We start from the raw sequence: 19,310 nt of genomic DNA on the forward strand, positions 1-19,310 counted from the left end.
GAGTTTGTGAAAGAGTGTTTCATCACTGCTGGGGAAATTCTGTGTCCAAATAATAAGGAAGTGTTTAAAAAACCAAGTTTGTCTGGGGTAACTGTAGCACGACGTGTCAAAGAACTTGTCAATGACATTGAAGTAACTTTAAAAAAATGGTCGTCCAAATTTATGTCATATTCATCTTGCTTTAGATGAAAGCACAGATGTGAAGGATACAATACAACTGGCTATCTTTGTCCGTGGCATTGATGAGGAAAAGCATTGCCATGTTTCCCATTGATATTGTAAAAAATGAATGTTTTCTTCATTAAATTATCTTTTTTTCAATTATTGATTGTATTTACTTATCATGAACCCAACTCCTACCTACACTCTTAAAGCTGAGTTTGTTTATTTTTATAGGATTTTATGTAAAGTATCAAATGCACAGCATTCCTTGTAAATCTGGAAAGCATCTTACAATTCTAAATACCGCAGTATAGCTTAGTGGCCCGCAGGCTTCATTGAAATTTTTAATGCGGCCTGCACCATCTGAAAGGTTGAAGACCCCTGTTCTAGAGTGATATATCATGCTTGAATGCATTGTGCTAACTGTGAAGTTTAGTGGAGGAGGCATCATTGTCTGGGGCTGTTTTTCATGGTTTAGGCTGAGTCCCCCTGATCTCAACCCCATTGAACACCTGTGGGATGAACTGGAATGTTGAATGTGAGCTAGGCTGAATCATCCAATATCAGCATCTAACCTCATTAATGTTCTTCTGGAAGAATGGATGGGAATTGCTGCAGTAACACACCCTATCCTACACTAAACTTTATTGATGGGGAATCTTAACACTGAGGCCTATAATGACAATGCATTTATCAACAAAGCAAGGTCTGTGAGGGAATGGTTTGATGAGATGGATGTGATTGCTTGATTGCCTTTTATAAAAGTGACAAGAGTAGCCGATTAGGGAAAGGCATATGCTGTCATTTTCTGGATTTTGGAAAGTCATTTAACACATGTGGAGTTAATATTTAAGTTGCATGATATGGATTTCAATTTTGGGATAGTGAGTTTGGACAGTGGCATGTTGGTTTGGACAATGGCTTTGTATGGCTTTTCATGAAAATTTGAATATGCTGGGGGATGAATGGGGACATTAGTTTAATGCAGCTACATGTAAAGTTTTGAAATCCAGGATCAAGAGATGTCAGGCTGCATACTCTGATGGTAGAAAAATACTTGGAGAAGTGGAGGAAGCAAGAGATCTTGGGGTGATAGTAGATAGATATTTGAAATTCTCAAGGGAAATATTCCAAAAGTTGAAGACTACCCAGGGGACTGAATTATAATAGACAAGAAATTATATTATTGTTTTAATCCAAAACCCAAGCCTAAGTACACAAAATTTGCATGAAGTATCTTCATGACTAGGCTACTTGTATATGGAGGCTGTTTAACTTCACATCAATTGCCTTAGTATCCCATAATGCAAAAAAACACTTCCTTTCACATGTGTATATTGCTATGCACTATGGCAATGAACAAACCCAGATTGATTTTGACCTTAATTGAGGTCTCCTTAGTGGTCTAATGGAAGCTACACCCAAAAAAGATACTGGGGTTAAATCAGTGCAGTAGTTATGGAAAGTTTTTTCACTTAGTTATCTTGACTTATATTATTATGTTATCAAGTGAATTATGATAGTCTTTTTGCCTGCTGCCAATCCTTATAGCAGATCTAGTCTTTGCCTAATAAGAACTCACACAACACCTTGATAAAGATCACACATTGCCACATACATCCTCCACTTCCGTAGCAACCATTATAACCTTTCTCCACTGAAGTAATCACTAATGAAAACTTCGCTTGTCTTTAGTGCATATCACCAAGCAAAGTTTTCATGTCAGGCTGTATACTCTGCATACATTCTCACACAATTTTGGTGATACTTAATTATGATAGAAGTTATATTTTTATTTTAATCCTAAACCTATAATATCATGAATTGTAAAAGTAAAAAGTGAAGCAAAGTGAACTGAATCAAACCAAACCGAACCAGGAAATTGCTACAATATTGAAGACATTGAACCAGCAGAGATAACACTTTGGTAATTCCATTGTGTACTGTTCTGATCAGACCTCTCTCTCTCAAAATGCAATTGTATCCAAAGAGAACTATTCTGTTTGCTTAATAGTTGACTCTTCTGAATGAGAGAAGTTCTTGAATGAGTCCACCTTTACCATGAGTTGCTTCAGTCCTGAAGATACTTCAGGCACAAACTTTGTTTGCTTACACTTGGATAAAGGATTAAACTAAATTTATTATAGTCTAACCAATTGGGAAAAAACTTCCAAAATCTGAATCTCGAAGTGAATGATGACGACATTATTCAACTCATAGAAAGTGCCCCTGAAGAGTTAACCAACGAAGAATTGGTTGAACTGGAGGAACATGTTGCAGAAGAGGAAGAACAAGAAAAGGAAGAGAGAAAAGAAAAATAAGAAGAGGTAGTTAAACAATTTACAGTGAAGGGTCTTGCAGAAATGTTCTCTGCAGTTAGCGATGTTCTCAAAATGGCTGAAGACTTGGTCTCCAATGTTGAACGCTACTTATTAGTAGAAAAGAAAGTACATGATGCATTTGCTTGCTATAAACAAATTTATAGCAAGCAAATGCATCATGTACTTTTCTTCTCTTCTTCTTCTTTTCATTCCTCTTCTTCTTTTCATAAATTTATGAAAAGAAGACGAGGAATAAGAAAGCACATTGGACATTTTCATAAAAAAAACAAAGGTTACACCAGAAGAGCTGCAGCCTGGTCCTTCACGTAAGGAAGGTAATGAAGATGTGATTGTGGAGGAAGATTTTGGATGATTATTCTCCTGTTTGACAGTGGCAGTAATGCACAGTACAGTTTTATAAGGTTTAAAAATTAAAATGACAATATACTTATCACAGTTAAGTCTCTAACCCCTATAACTCTTTTAAATTTATTATTATTATTATTATATGACACCTCCAGGGAGTACAAAGACTCAATGAGGAGAGTGTGCCAACAGCATCGAACAATTTAATCCCTTCCAACTGCTAACCGTTCTCAAACTTTCTTAACTTTTTTGCGAGCCATTAGTAGCAGAGGCTCTACCAAACGACCAACCTTTGCTGGCAAATGTAACGACTTATGTCCTGCCGGATGGAATGGAACCCTGACTGAGTCAAGGGATGACTGTATATATAAATCTTAAATGTAAAAACTAATATAGCTATTGTATGTGTTATTTTGAAATGTGACATGAATGGACACATTATTCACTTTTTTATGCAGATGAAGCAAATAGCTATTTGCTACAGCAGTATGAAAAAGCAGTTGTTTTGATACAATCTGTCTGGAGAGGATACTGTGTAAGGAAACAAATGAAAATATTAAAAGATTTTGTGAGAAAACAGAAAGCAGCTACAGTGATACAGAAATCAGTAAGTTTTTTTGTAACTTGCTTGATCAAATAATTTTTATGAATATGAATATATTCCATATATTTAAAATAAAATTATTCTAGAAAGTTTTTTACCTTGGGTATAATATATGTTAAAGATACCAAGCTATTTTACCTTTTTCTTTATCTTAATTATCTTTAACATATATTATACCCAAGGTAAAAAACTTTCTACATCTATCTCTCATCCTGAGATTTTTATTTAATAAGGTCAAAGCACCTTATGGTAACTTGTTTTGGTAAAATACTTATAAGCTCTGTATTACTTAACCTTGGTATTTCTAAGCCTGGCTCCCACTGATGAGACCTCAATAAAGGTCAAAACCGGTCTGGATAGTGGCCCCTTGCCTTTAATGCATAGCATCATACATCTCCTCAATGAGATGTGCTTTGCATTAAGAGTAAATATCAAGAATAGTGATCAGAGCTTATTCCACCTTTATCACGAGTTGCCTAAGACTTACACTACTTGCAGGCGCAAACTTGACTTATTTGTCTGTTTGCTTATTTGGGAAATGGATTAAAACCAGGTTTAAAATAGCTTGGTATCTTTAATATAAAATTATTATTTTTTAGTTTCACAGAGCAGCTAAGCAATATAAATTGGTTACACATAAAAATATTCAAATACTTCTAAGGTGTAATGTTGTTTTCACCATTATTATGAGTATTATCAGAGCTTCATGGAGTCAAAGGAGTCATCATGTTAAGTCACCACTAACAAATATATTGCTAACTAGCTGTATCTTAAATACATTTAATGTTTCTGCGCTCCCCCCATACTCTCTGTCAATATATTCTGCCTAATGGACCGCTTTCTGAGCATACAATTTCTAGAATGCCATTTGCCCCCCCCCCCCTTCCACACACACACACACACACGCATTCTGTCAGTAACCTTGTCATCAGCTTATATATTTCATTTACATCACTTTTTCTTAGAAAATTTTAAAATTTCTGCAGATAGCATTTCCTGAATCTATCCTCATAACTGTAGAGACCAGATACCCTTAGCTACTGTTCACTGGACTCTTTCCAGGATCTCTTCATTACTTTGAAAATTATTTGAAAAATCTGCATATAGTAATTCAAATGCACCCTAAGCAAGTGCCAAGCACACCAGCTCTAAAACCAACAGGCTTTGGATTCAAATCCCACTATGGATGTGGATATTTTATTAAAATCTTTAGATGATAAGTGCTTTTCGATGCCTCGCATGAGACCACCATCCTCTTTATTGATGGTCTGATATGCCTTGAAAAAGATCCACTTTGATCTCCAGAACAGAGAAAGTATATTATCTGAAAATATATTATCTGAAATAACCCACCCACAATGCTAAATGTGCAAAAGGTTTACTACATTTCATGGATGAGATGCAGGGGGTAGAAATTAATATCCCCTTCTGCATTCCTATAATATGTTGTGTTGTCCAGTGTTTCAATTTGTTACTAAATTTCTGATTATTATCTAACATTAACTGATTAACAGCAGGTCTCTTATCTTCTCCATCTCCTTCAAATTTCAAAACTTGACACTTTGTAACACTGAAATGATAGTTACATTCAGATCCTTTTGGAAATTCACAACATCATATTCACTCCTCACAGTTCTTCCTAGCATTGCTTCTTCTCACCAGTGTGCTGTCTTTTCTTCCTCCTATTTTCATTTCAAAAGAAAAACAAATAGTTTGCTTTTCTTTTGAAAGTTGTTACTGATATAAGAGCATTAAACATTCAGAATCATGAATGTCTGCTAGCAGGGCTGTGTGAGGAAGGAATCACATGTGTAGGTTGAACATGTGTGGCATGTATTTGAGGGAAGAATGGTGAGTACAAAAGTGATGGATTGCATTTGATTGGGTGTTGGTGTAAGTCAACTGGAGAGACTATTGCTAGAAGGAAGTGCAGTGAATGATGCAAGCAAGAAAGAGTAAGTAAGAGGTGAAGTGAAAGATCAGGAGTAGAATGGATGAGAATGAAGTGCTTCTTAATGGAAATAGTAGCAGTGTTAGAGATGAAAAGAAAATGGGAATGCAAGAAGAACAGAGAAATGGAAAATTATGTCCACATAAGGTAGAGATGTAAGAGGGAAATAGTTGCAATGGTTTTGTGGTAGTATGTTGTGTGGTGTTGGTTGATAGGAAGAGATATTTAGTTGGATGTTGTTGTAGAGCATAGAATCTGAAGGCTGGTGATTAAGAAATGTGTAAGCAACTTGGGTTAGTAAATAAGGGAAGAGCGATCATAATCGGTGATATTAATTGCGTTAATATAAATTGGAATGAAGAGATAACATTTGAGAATAAGGAAAACAGATTTCTTGAGAGACAACTAAGGCAGTATGCTGAGGACACACTAGAATCAAAGGTTTTGGTCAAAGATCAGATCATTTCATCAGAGGATATGATGGTGTGTGTGGGGAGGGATCACAGTTCCATTCATTTGGTGAGAGTGATTATCTGGATTGTGGTTAGCCATATGAAAACTCCTTTGAGTAAAGGATATATATGAAATTAAAAGGCTGGTGATTATGAGAAGCTTAAAAGACAGCTTGGAGCTATAGCATGGAATGAGAACTTAAGTGGGAAGGAAATAAATGCTGCTTAGGAACTGACAAAGAGATACTTAACAGCATCGATGTGTGAATGTATTCCAAAGGTCAAATGACTGAATAAGATAGGTGTCAAATGGATGAATGAAGGGATTAAGCATAAAATCTAGAAGAAGAAAAAGAATGCACTGTGGATTTAGCATAAGATGAATAATGGTAATAATCAGTTTTATGAAGATAATAACAAAAAGGCCAGGAATGTGACCCAGTTGGTAAAGACAGCAAAAGTGCAATACAAGCAGAAATTAGCAAATCAGGCCATGAAAAATCCGGAGTTTTTTGATATGTGGCAAGTAGAAGGAAGAATGATTATGGCAAGGTGATGTTCATGGATGAAAGTAGTAGATGGTTAACTGCTGCAGAGAACTTAGTCAAGATATTCAGTGATTATCAGTGTTTCATCCTCAGTGTGAAATCAGGAAAAGGTCAAGAAATGGGAGAAGATTTACTAGTGAGTAAGCAAGAGATATATGAGGAGTTAAGTAAACTTCATGTCAGTAAGGCAATAGGACTTGATGACACATCACCAGGTGTCTTAAAGGAATGTTACAGGGAGTTAGCATCAGCCTTGACTTACCTGTTTAATGATAGTCTTGCAACAACAGAAGTCCCAAAGCAGTGAAAGGAAGTTAAAATTATTCTACTTCACAAAGGTGGTGATAAGGCTAGAGCTACAAATTATAGGCCAATCTGTATATCTGGAGTTGTGTAGTTAAGGTGTTGGAGATGTTGCCGAGAGCTAAGATATAGAAGAGGGTTGATAATGGCAGTATTCTCTGTGCTTGTCAGCATGGTTTATTAAAGGAAGGTCATGTTCCAGAGAGTTTCATTCACTTCTTCTTCTTCTTCTTCCTTTTTACGTATTAGGCCTAGTGGCCTGTTACAGAGCTGTCCTTAGCCAAACTGTACCCATCCTGAGGATAAGGTGGTTAGCCCTATGCCTCCTGGTGTGTCTTATGTCTGTAGATACATGTGGGGGACAAAATTATTAATATTAAATTGTTACTATTATCATAATAATAATAGTAATAATAAATATTCATTATCCAGAAACAATATATCTGATTATTCCATGTGATTGAAATATGATTATGATCAATAGTGCCTAATTCTCTAGCCAGTTACCAGAGGGTGCAGTGATTAAGGCTGCTGTCTTTTTGCATATTATTGCTGTATTTATTTATTTATTTTTTTAAAAAATCTGATATTTGTATATGTGCATTACTTGTATCATTTTTATTGTCTGCACAAATATGTATTTATATATTCTGATGTCATGTGTCTTTATTATGCCGTACGCTAAATAAATAAATCATATCTGATATTCTAGATTTAAATAATTTTGTCATTAAATCTTCTCAGCATGAAAAGATCTTCTCTGCATTCAATAATGCCCTCAAGTTCAAAAGGTCATATGAGTTTAAATCCTGTTTGGGGTGCAATGAACTTATATAAGGACTTTTCAGCTGAAGGTGAGTTAGTTGGTCTTGTACAAAAGCAGTGAGGTTTTTACATTAGGAACTCGTGTTTTCCATTTTGCAAGGCAGAAAAACCAGCCAGAGAATACCTGAAATTAATAGACATAGCAGACTATACAGATAAGATTAACTTTTGTATCAGAACATTATTAGGTTTCTGTGAATCTAAGTTAATTGGATATAACAAGCCATTGAGCCTTAACATGTAAGGAGAAGATGAAAAAATATTACATACCTTAATAATGTAGAAAAAAAAAATCAGCTAATGCCTTTTATTTTCCTGTATAGGGAGTTGTAGGTCATTTTAGTGCTATCTAACTTTCAGAGACTGAAGGAGCAGTTCAGTCTCCACCAGTAGCCAATCAGAGATAGCTGTCCTAAGACTAATTTAGTAATACTCATTATACATGACAGTCTTGGGTGCAGAGAGGCAGCTGAGAAGTGCTGCCATCTCATGGTCCCTAAGCCTAACAATATGTTTACTGTCTGAAAATAGTGTGGGATCTATGGTCAGTTTTCTTGAGTTTTATGGGATGAAAAATCCGAGTTGCCAGGAGAAAAACTCGCTTGCCTGTGCCAGAGATTGACTTAATAATATGAGGTATATGATATTATTTCTTCATGAAGAAAAAAAATAACATGAGAAATTTCAAGCCTAATTGCTTTACATTTCTTATTTTTTATTTATTTATTTTTTTAATTTGTTTGTGGATTGATAATTTACATTTCTATTGCTAAGTTTACTGATAATTTGTTGATATGAAGAAAAGTACCATTACATTGTATTTCTTAAGAATTCTGAAAATGGGTTCTGAGATGCCAGAAATGCATGGGAGTGGATCTTAATGTACTGTTTTTTCCATGTTATTTGAACTATTTGATAGGATTATAGGAATTAAACAGCTGTTGCATGGTCCTTTCTGTTTCAACAGTTCCTGCTGTAATAGTTGAGGTGTAGAACGAATAGCATGGGTACATTGCAATAAAGTTTTCATAATTCTGGGCTTCTGTGATGGATGGTGAGCCAATTACTATTGATTGTAGCATCTAGTAAAAGTAAGCTTTTGATAAATGGAAGTAATTAATTCACTTGATGGTGAGTGGAGGAGCAGAATATCTAAAAAGGACAATTTGTTGTCTTTTTCCATTTCCATAGTAAATTTAATTCTTGGATATAGATTATTCATATTAGGTAAAGAAAGTAGGTAATGTGTCTTCATTATAGACCCAAGATAGCAAAAACGTCGTCTAACAAATCCAAAATGAAGGCTATGGATGGATGAGAAAAAAGGACGTCTAAGTGTTCTAAATAAATTTTATTAAGTACAGGAGAAGAGTGGATTTCCCATTGTGGTTCCTTCAACTTGACTGTAAAACTTTGACAAATAAAATATCAGGAGTGCATAACAAAGTCAAATTATTACTATACCTGTGAAAATGCTTGTGAAAGTAGATGTAGTATATCCTCAAGAGGAATATTTGTGAAGAGAGATTCTGTATCGATCAGTGCATTGTAGGGAAACGTTTCTCACTTTATCTAGAAAATCGGAAGAATTTTTTATGAATGAGCAGGAGTTGCCAATCTGAGCTTTCAAAAGGTGTGCTAAAAATTTGGCTATTCAGTAAGGAGGTGAATCTGTGCAGTCAGCAATTGGATGAAGGGGAATGTCTTTCTTGTGTATCTTAGGTAAACTAGAACCTAGGGATTCTAGCAAAATAAGTTTTAAGTTTTTCTATGGCATCTCCATTGAGGCTTAAAACTTCATCTAGTAAAGAGTTCAATTTTCTGAGTTGTCTGTTAGTGGGATTGTAATCCTGTTCTTGGTACATTGATCGGCCCCATAATAAAAGAGCAATTTTTCTTTTATAATTGGCAGAATTCATAATAACTGTAGTGTTTCTCTTGTCAGACTTAGTAATAATGAGATGACTGTTGCATCTTAAGGATTGTAATGCTTTCATTGCAATCCTTAAGATGGTACCAAGCCTCCTGGACTACTTACAGAAACTAATGAATACAAAACTTAAAAAGCTCCATGCTGGCTCGATCGTCGCCCGGAATAACAAGGATTGTGTTGCTTGTTTGGGTGAAGGGCAAGCTTCGAAAAATAAGTTACAGTCTCCTAAACAACACTCTCTCAAGATATGTTCCCTAAACATAGGACTATCTAAATTCAAAGCCCAAGTCATTGGCAAAATAGCCAAAGACAAAGCAATTGACGTCTTGGCTCTCCAGTAAATCCATGTGCCTGACACAGCCCTCAATAGACTAAAGATTCCATGCCTAATTCTCGTGTCTTATAACTGCCATCCCAAGCATGGCCTGGCAACTTACATCCAGCCTGGTCTCAAGGATATAACCTAATGTGTACCTGATGAAGAATACTCCATAGGTATTAAAGTTCAAAATACCACCATCTACAATGTCTACAAACCATCATCGCAATCCTGGCCTGATCAGATGGACCGGCCACCACCTCACCCTGCTATCTATGTTGGTGACTTCAACTCTCATCATACCATGTGGGGGCTATTCCTCTAACAACCAGGACAGTAATAATCTAGTTAACTGGATGGATACATATAACCTGTATTTGATTTACGATGCCAAGCAGGAAGGTACTCTCCACTCAGCCAGATGAACAGAAATTACACACCAGATCTGTGCATAGTCTCTAAAGACTCTGAAGACCACCCTCTGCCAACAACCAGAACCATCCTCAACAGATTCCCTAATAGTCAGCATTGTCCTACACTAATAGAGACAGGCACATCAAGCCCGGTCATCAGCAGAACACCAATCGCTAGATGGAACCTTCACAGGTCCAACTGGTCAGAAACAAATCGAGCAAACCATTAGAGCAATTCCACGCACTCCTAGTTGCTATCCAAGATTTGTTAAACTAATCAAAACTGCAACCAGAGCCTCTATTCCTAGAGGCTACAGAAAACAATACATCCCATGCTGGAGTAGAGAAACTGAAGAACTTTTAGCCAAATATGAAGTCACTGAAGACCCAAATGTTGCTAAGGAGCTCATAGCAGCTCTGGATAAAAACAGAAAGGAAAGATGGATTTCAACCATCCATGAACTCTATTTCACCACATCTAGCTGGAAAAGCTAGTCACTTCTGAAAAATTAGGTGGAGCAGAACCAACAGCACACAAAACAACAGAGATAACTCTTGATCAAATGGCTAATCATTTATTGAAAACCTCCAAGATACGTCCCAGCTCTATTAGGAAAATTACTGTGCAATCTTCCATCAGACAAATCCTGAAGATGGGTGCCGAGCTTCCTGAACTTGTACACCCAGTATCTTGGGAAGAAGTAACCTTAAAACTCACCAAGAATCGCAAGGCTGCAGAAGTGGATGGTATCCTCCCTGCGTTTCTAAAACATCTCGGTCAACAAGCCCAAACATGGCTGGCAGCCCTTTCTCAGAATGACTGGAAAACTACCAAATCTGTGGCAGGAAGCCAAAATAATTGCCATGCCCAAATCAGAGTAAGATCCAAATGATGTGAAAAATCTATGACCTATCTCCTTGCTTTGCTCCACCTTAAAGCTCTTTGAAAGAATTCTCCTTAAAAGAATTTCACCACTCATCAAAAGAGCACTCCTGATTGAACACGCTGGCTTCCAGCCAGGAAGAAGTTGCTGTGACCAGGTCTTGGCCCTGACAACACAGATTGAAGCAGGCTTCCAAAAAAAACTTAAATCTGAAGCCACTTTCATTGACCTAACATCAGCTTATGACACAGTCTAGATCAGGGGCCTCCTCCTAAAGCTAGGAAATATTATAAGGTGCAAAAAAAACTTTCCAGCTTTTTGAATCCATTCTCTCCAACAGAAAGATCCAGGTCCATATTGGCAGAAAAAAGAGCAGGCCCAGATTCCTTCACAACAGTCTCCCTCAGGGCTCTGTGTTATCCCCTTTACTTTTTAACATCTATGTGTATGACATACCACATACCAGCTCAAGCAAGTATATGTACGCTGATGACCTAGCGATCCTACATCAATCTACCTCCTTTGTCAACCTTGAACACAGACCTAAACATCCTGGAAGAGTACTTCAAGCAGTGGTACTTGAAGCCAAATCCAATAAAAACTGTGTCCACAGTATTTCACCTGAACATTGCAGAGGCGAATCAACACCTCAACCTTTCTTTCTGTGGAAAAATGGTAGAACACGAGCCTCACCTGAAATACCTTGAAGTGAGCCTGGACAGAAGCCTAACTTATAAAAGGCACATCACCAACCTGTCCAACAAAATTAAAATGAGAAACATTATCATTTAAAGGCTTGCTGGAACAATCTGGAGTTGTGGTGCAGAAGCCCTAACGTCATCTGTACTAGCCCTCGCATTCTATGCAGCAGAATATTGTGCCCCTGTCTGGGAAAAAAGTGCACACACTAACATTATAGACACTCAGCTAAATTCTGCCATGTGCACAATTAGTGGGACAGTGAGAAGCACCCCTCTCTCCTAGCTGCCTGTCCTATCTAACATTGCTCCACCAAACATATGGAGAAGACAAGCCTCGATTAAAGAATTTAATAAAGCAATGAACAACCCACTCCTGCCCCTGCACCAGACTCTCATAAATCCACCTAGTCTTCGCCTAAAATCTAGAAAGCCTTTCTGGTCCATGGACGAACTCTCTTCAGCTGCCGTGCCATCAACACCTGACATGTGGAGAGAATACTGATCCAACAATCTCCCAACGAACGGCTTCCTAGTAGAAGATCCCTGTGCTCTGCAGGCTGGTTTTGTTCTTCCTTGGAAGATTTGATCATCAATCAACAGGATCAGAACTAACCAGGGCAGATGTGACTACCTACTACATAAATGGGGACTGTTAGACCACCCTTATTGTGATTGTTCTCCCGTGGCTCAGACGATTACTCATATTGTGAACGACTGCCCAAGCCTTCAATTTCACGGTGATAGTCTACAGGACATCCACAAGGTGACAGAGGAGGCCTTGGATTGGCTTTCCAGACTGGACATTGACCTGTAGCTGTTCTGTATTGCCATAAGAATAAATAAATAAATGCTTTCATTTCAGCTAAAGAGAATGTTTGTAGGTGGAAGCTTGGACTTCAGTAGGATGAATGAAATTTCCAAAGTTTATTAGCATCCTCACTAGATAGAGTGAATAAGTTCTGTTCAACGTTGAAAAGGAAATCTAAGTAAGATATCCTTTTAGCTCTTCCTGGTGTCTATAGTATAAATTGGATACTCTCTAGAAAAGAGAATTAGCAACAGTAAATCTGAAAAATTTGGCTTGGCACAGAACTGAATAGATACAGACCACAATATCCTGTGGTTTGAAACATGCTTAATTCATCGATGTTGGTATAAATTTGAATGCTTGTTCAATGAACATTTGAACAGATGGTGAAATAAGGCCTTATTTCACTATCTAAATTTAAGTTAGAATGACTGCATCTCTATTTAAAATATGGGAAAGTCTTATTTTAATCACATATTAATATTTTTTTTTAAAATAGGTAATGAATAATTAATATTGTAATATTTCTTCAGTTATACCATTGCATTGTTTTATGTATAACATCACGCAGCTCTTACTTTTTTTCAAATCAAAACATTGTTCGCATTCTACTTTTTAATTAACTATTGTCACCACTGATGATGGCCCATAATATTCAGGCTGAAATATGTTTTCTTAAATAAATATTCCTTGTGTTTTTCTTGTTAATTTGAAGAAACCTTTCGTGGAACAAGTATCTCTTAAACAACAAATGATTGGAGTAGAGCTCTCATAATTCCCATCTATAAAAAAAAAGGGAATAAAGCTGAATGTGAGAATTACAGATTAATTTCTCTATTAAGTGTTCCAGGTAAAATTTATGCAAGCATACTTGACAAGCAGATAAGAAAAATTGTAGAAGAGAAACTTAGAGAAGAATAAGCTGGAAAAGGCATATGACAAGATGTCTATGGAAAAGTTTTTCAAAATACTTGGAACATTGAAAGAACAATACCTAGTCTACTAAGTTTTAAGTTAGCAGTTAGAATTGAAAGAAATACAGGGAGATGATTTGATGTAAAATCAGGTGTAAAACAAGGAGACTCATTATCTCCACTTCTATTCATCATCCATGTGGATCGCATTATGAAAATAAAGTAGTGTCAAATCTGATATTAGAATGAGTGATGTCAAACTTATCTTTTTGTTTTATGCAGATGATGTATTCTTAAAACTGAGATTTCCAGTGGAAATCTTTAGGATTCTCTTATTAAATTGAATAACAGCTGTAACAAATTTGGATGAAAATCAGCAATAAAAAGACCAAAACTGTGAAAAATAGGTAGGAAATAGACAACTTCAGCTTCATTCTCAATGGAGAACCTATTGAACAAGTAAACTATTTAAGCTATTTAGGTACAGTTTTTAGTAATGATGGAAAATTTAATATTTAGATAGACGACAAAAGAAAAAGCTGGCATGGTGGGAAGCCAGATGAATAACTTTATATGGAAGAGAGAGAAATTAACCAAACCACTAAATTATCAGCATACAAGATGCTGTTCAAACCAGTTTTAAGTTATGGATCTGAGATATGGGTTATAAATAAAGCACCTGATCAAAGATTAGAGACCTCATTTCTGTGGTCTCTAAAAAAGTGCTAAAAATGGAAGAAACTTTCATCAGTTTAGAAAAGGCAGCAAAGAAGATGAATTTGCAAATTAACACGTTTGCTGCCAACTACGAGTATACTCGTAATTGGTATATGAGCCTCACAAGCCAACTACGAATATACTTATATGTTGATTACTGACCTCCTATGCCAAGCGCGAGTTAACCCGTAGTATAAGCACCTTAATTTGGATCCTTGGCTTGTGAGTAAAGCAGAGAGCATGTGTGGGGGCTTGGTAGAAGGAAAATAATTTCAGCAAAAGTATAGTATATTATATATGAGCCTCACAAGCCAACTACGAATATACTTGTATGTCGATTACCGACCTCCTATGCCAAGCACGAGTTAACCCGTAATTTGTAAATCAAATTACGAATGGTACACTTTAAAACAATTTTCCATGCACAATGGTGGTTTTTCCTGGTACTCAGGACAATAATAACTTGTTTCCCGTCGTTTATTTATTTTTATTTTAATTCATGTGCTACGAGATTACTCGTAGTTGGCGTATGAAACAAAATTCTGCCTGGTAAGCCGACTACGAGAGTACTCACACTGAACTTGAAGACGTGAAAGTGCTTGGCGTGTGGTAACAAATTATGCCCGAGGAGCATGGCAGCGAACATGTTAAAAAAGAAAAAACAAAGTATATGCCAGTAACTAGAAAGATTTGTAATAATAATCCTTCTCAAATTGAAATTGGTTTCTATAAATTTGAAATTGTATACACAGGTATCCCTCGATTAACGCGGTTAATTAATTCCTCTATGTTACCGCGTATATCAAAATCGCATTAATCAAATCTAATAATCAATGGTAAAAATTACAATTCGTCCATGATCAATTACTGTATTAATAATTCGTTTTATATGATACTCTTTTAGAAAAGATAAAAAAGGAATGCAAAGTAAATGTTTAATAAATACTTGTACCTACATTATTTACTGCAATTTTTTTATCAAAAGAAGTTATCAAGAATCGTTTGAACAGTTTTAGTTTTTTTCTTATCAGCATAAATTCTACGATAACAAGCAAAATGACTCTCCAGACGTCGGCAAACAAGCAATAAAACATAAAGAAAAAACACTGCAAATATAATACATGATGGTACAAATTAAGTGGATATTGAACCCAACATTATTTCATACTGAATATAGAAACTACAAGAGTTTCGTGCCCAATATATAAAAACTAAAAGTTTCTGCGGATGCAAGCATAAGCAACCTTATGGGCAACTCGTAGTAAAGGTAGAGTAAGCTCCAGATCACTTTCCTTAGTATTTTCCATAATGTAAAGCACATCTAGAGGAGATGTATGATAAATAAGCCTTTGGCTCTCTATTTCAGTAATACATGATAGTTTATTATTTTCAGTTACAATCTAGAAATTATTGAACAAAGAATTAAAAAAAAAAACAACTGAACCATACTATACTGACATCGGAGGTCAAGGTATTTCTCAGATACAAATTACTGTCAAATATCACACACCTTTACATAACATGTGTTAAACCAAACTGACAGCAAAAAACAGTGCGAGATATTACTCGTAACATATGAATGCACAGCTACTCATGACCTCCAAGCTATACACTGAATTGTGTAAGAATATTTATATTAAACATTTTGCATGTGTCTGTCAGATCAGCTGCGAGCTCCGCAGGGTTAAAGGCGCGTTAATCAAAACTCTTGCCACGTATATCAAGGGATTGCCGCAATTAATTTCACCGCATTAATCAAATCCCGCGTTAAGCAAGGGATACCTGTAGTTTTATATACTTGGGATCAGAAGTTAATTGTAAAAATCATATCAGTACTGAGATTCAGAGAAGTATTCTTTGTGCAAATGGATGCTTTTGTGGACTTAGGAAACACCTAAAGTCACATCTGATCTCAAGAAAAACAAAATAATGATGTACAAAGTACTTGAAAGACCAGTGTTAACCTATGCCTCTGAAAACTAGGTATTATCAATGGCGGATGAAAGATTGCTAGGTCTATTTGAAAGAAGAGTTCTCAGATATATTTTTGGAGCAGTAAAAGAGAATGGTGTGTGGAGGAAAAGATATAACTATGAACTATACAGATTATTTAATGAGCCAGACATTAAGTACATAAAAATAAATAGATTAAGTTGGCCTGGACACATTATAAGCATAGATAGTAATAGGATAGTTAAGAAGATGTTTAATGCTAAGCTGGAAGGAAAAAAAAAACTTGGAAGACCTAAATTAAGATGGGAATATGGAGTGATGCAAGATATTAAGGTTTTAGGAGTCAGAAATTGGAGGAGTTTAGCATTGAATAAGGCTGGCTGGCAGAAGTTTCTGAAGAAGGCCAGGGCCCACATAGGGCTGTCAAGATAATGATTTCAATAGATCACCACATGATAAGTTAACTAGAACAGGTGGGGTTGGATATTAGACTAATCCATTGAATTGGAGATTGGCTGTCTGATGTTAGCAAGTTGTGTGTAGGCGAGTAATATCCCAGAAGAGGAAAGTTAATAGTGGTGTGCCTTAGAGGTATGTTTTAGAGCCGTTGCTGTTTAACCTGTATGTTAATGATATTGGGGAAGACTTGGATGGGGATATTCAGTTGTTCGCAGGTGATGCAAAGTTGGGAAGAACTATAAGGAATAGAGCAGATGTTATGGCTTTACAAGAAAACTTGAATAAGCTGAGCAAATATGCAAATATTGTGTATTAATCCCAACCCAGATGAAGCCACTAGCTAAAGTGGCTTCATCTGGGTTGTAATTAAAACCTACTAGTTTTAATAAAACTAGTAGGTTTTATTAAATAATTATTAGAACCTATAAACCCAGTGTTAGCTATTTTTGTGAACTCTAGGTAATTAAACTTAGCCAGTTTGCTATATATATGTGTGTGTGCCGTCCTGGTTGGCTGAGTGGTTAGCGTATCTGCTTTCCAGCCAAGAGGCTGCGGGTTCAAATCCCACATAGGCATGGATGTTTGTGATTGTCTTCCACCTTCATACATTCATTCACCCAACTATAGATACACTCTCCCAATAATGACTGGGTCACCATGGGAGTAGTAGACCCAAACTTCCCTCAATGGGAGAGGCCTTCACCCTGCAGTGAGTAGAAAAAATAGGCTGTTCATCATATATATATATATATATATACATACATATACACATACAGTAAATTAAAAATGTCAAGAAATTTTGTTCTTGGTTTAAATCCTTTATTCAAGAATAAGCAAACAAAATTTGTAAGTGAAGTAACTTCACAACTGGACTACCTTTATATAGAGGCTAATGACTTTGCATCCATTGCCTTAGTATCCCATAATGCAATGCACCTGGGAAGGGCCACAACCCAAATCGGTTTCAACCTTTATTGAGCATTTAAACAAATAATATAATTTCTTGGCATCTTTAATTTATAGTATAACCAAGTTTAAAAAAAAACTTTGAACATCTGTCTCTAATCTAGAGTATTTTAGTAATAAAGTGTGACACCTTTTGACCACTTGTATATGGAAATATGACTTCTACATTACTTCAACCTTGGTATCACTTCTGGGTCTGGCTTTCACTGATGAGACCTGAATAAAGGTCGAAACTGGTTTAGGTTGTGGCCATTGTAAGCTTAAGAGTAGGTTTACTCTCAGTTGACATGCTTCAGCCTCTTTACTTAGTGTAGTGCTTGAGTGCACATATCTTATATTTTGTTCCCTGATGATAGTAATTTGACTTTGTGAAATATTGGATATATTAAGTAAATTTATTTGAATTTCCTTGAAATATACAGTGTTATGAATAACCAACATATAAGCTTTACCACTAAACTTATTTCTGAATATAAAATCCCTTTAGTAATTCACTTTTATGTTTTTTCATATCTCCTCATTTTTTGCTTGTAAACCAAATTTTACATCCCATACACTTTTTAATTTATCCTCCTTGAACATCCCACAGACCGATCACCATCTTGTTTTGTAAATTCTTACTATGAGGATAGCAATTCTCTATCATTTTTTCATCTCTCTATTTAACCCAAGTGACCAATCTGAGCATTAGTCCAGATGTGGTTGTATCAGGAGATTAAGAAAGTCCTCAGCTCTTCTAATAGGAAGATTTCATCAAACAATCTGGCTATAGTGTTGAAAATTTTATCTGTTTCCCTACTGCCTTATTGATATAAGTAACTAATATATCGACAAGGCAGTAGGGAAATAATGAAATTTCAACACTATGACCAGAGTGTTGGATGAAAGTTTTCCTATTAGAAGATTTCTTAAAGAGTGAAAGGAAGGTAAGACAGTTCCATTGCATTGTGTTACCTGAAAAAAATTGAACACAAAAGAAAGCAAAAGACAATATGCGCGCACGCGCACACACACACACACACGTAGTTTAATCTTTTCTGCAGCAAATAAATTTACTAACTGTAAAAAGCTACTTCTACCACTGAAAAGCCTGACAAAAGCTCAATAAGGCAGATACTAACTCAGCAAATTTGATATATCAAATTGCTCTCTATATTGGATTATTCCTATGTTTCCATAAGTTTACTGCAGTGAGAGTTGACCCTACGTGCGCACGCGTGCGCGCGCACACACACACACACACACACACACACACACACACACACACACACACACACACAGAGAGAGAGAGAGTCAACTCTTACTACAGCGATGTTTCAAAAAAATCATTTACTAAATTTATTTATTGTTTGCTAAAAGACATCTAAAATCTTTTCAAATCCCTTAAACCTGCAGCTGAATGTTATGAGAAAAATTCTGCAGAAAAAAAATACTGATTTGTGTTAATAAGAAACACAATAATAAAAGATAAATAAATAAAACGAACTTCATAGCTGATTTTTGAATACTTTTATTTTAGATTAGGCAGTGGCTGCAGAAGCAGAAACAAAAATCTTCTAAAGGAAATCATGTTGATTGTAATCAAAATGATTTAGGTCATGCTTTTTTCATTGATCAGTGGAAACTTAATCATCCAGTAAGTCAATTTTAAAACTAGATATAAAATTCTAAAAGTATTTTACAATAAACTATGTAAACTATAATCATCATC

The 19,310-nt window shown here is 35.9% G+C and overlaps 1 protein-coding gene across 2 annotated transcripts in view; it reads left to right on the forward strand.

Moving 5' to 3' along the window:
• Positions 1 to 19,310, forward strand: part of LOC150094127 (IQ calmodulin-binding motif-containing protein 1-like) — a 240,009-nt gene that overhangs the window by 193,040 nt on the left and 27,659 nt on the right. Inside the window, exons 10-11 of one of the 2 annotated variants that reach the window (XM_090412272.1) lie at positions 3,308 to 3,456; positions 19,119 to 19,235. In XM_090412272.1, the coding sequence (XP_090268398.1) occupies positions 3,308 to 3,456; positions 19,119 to 19,235 (266 nt within the window). The remainder of the gene's footprint in view (positions 1 to 3,307; positions 3,457 to 19,118; positions 19,236 to 19,310) is intronic. The other variant, XM_090412273.1, reaches the window with a different exon arrangement.

Source organism: Typopeltis vanoorti, chromosome 22 (assembly GCF_054136105.1).
Source record: "Typopeltis vanoorti isolate ZY-2024b chromosome 22, IOZ_Tvanoo_1.0, whole genome shotgun sequence".
In the NCBI taxonomy this organism is placed as follows: domain Eukaryota; kingdom Metazoa; phylum Arthropoda; class Arachnida; order Uropygi; family Thelyphonidae; genus Typopeltis; species Typopeltis vanoorti.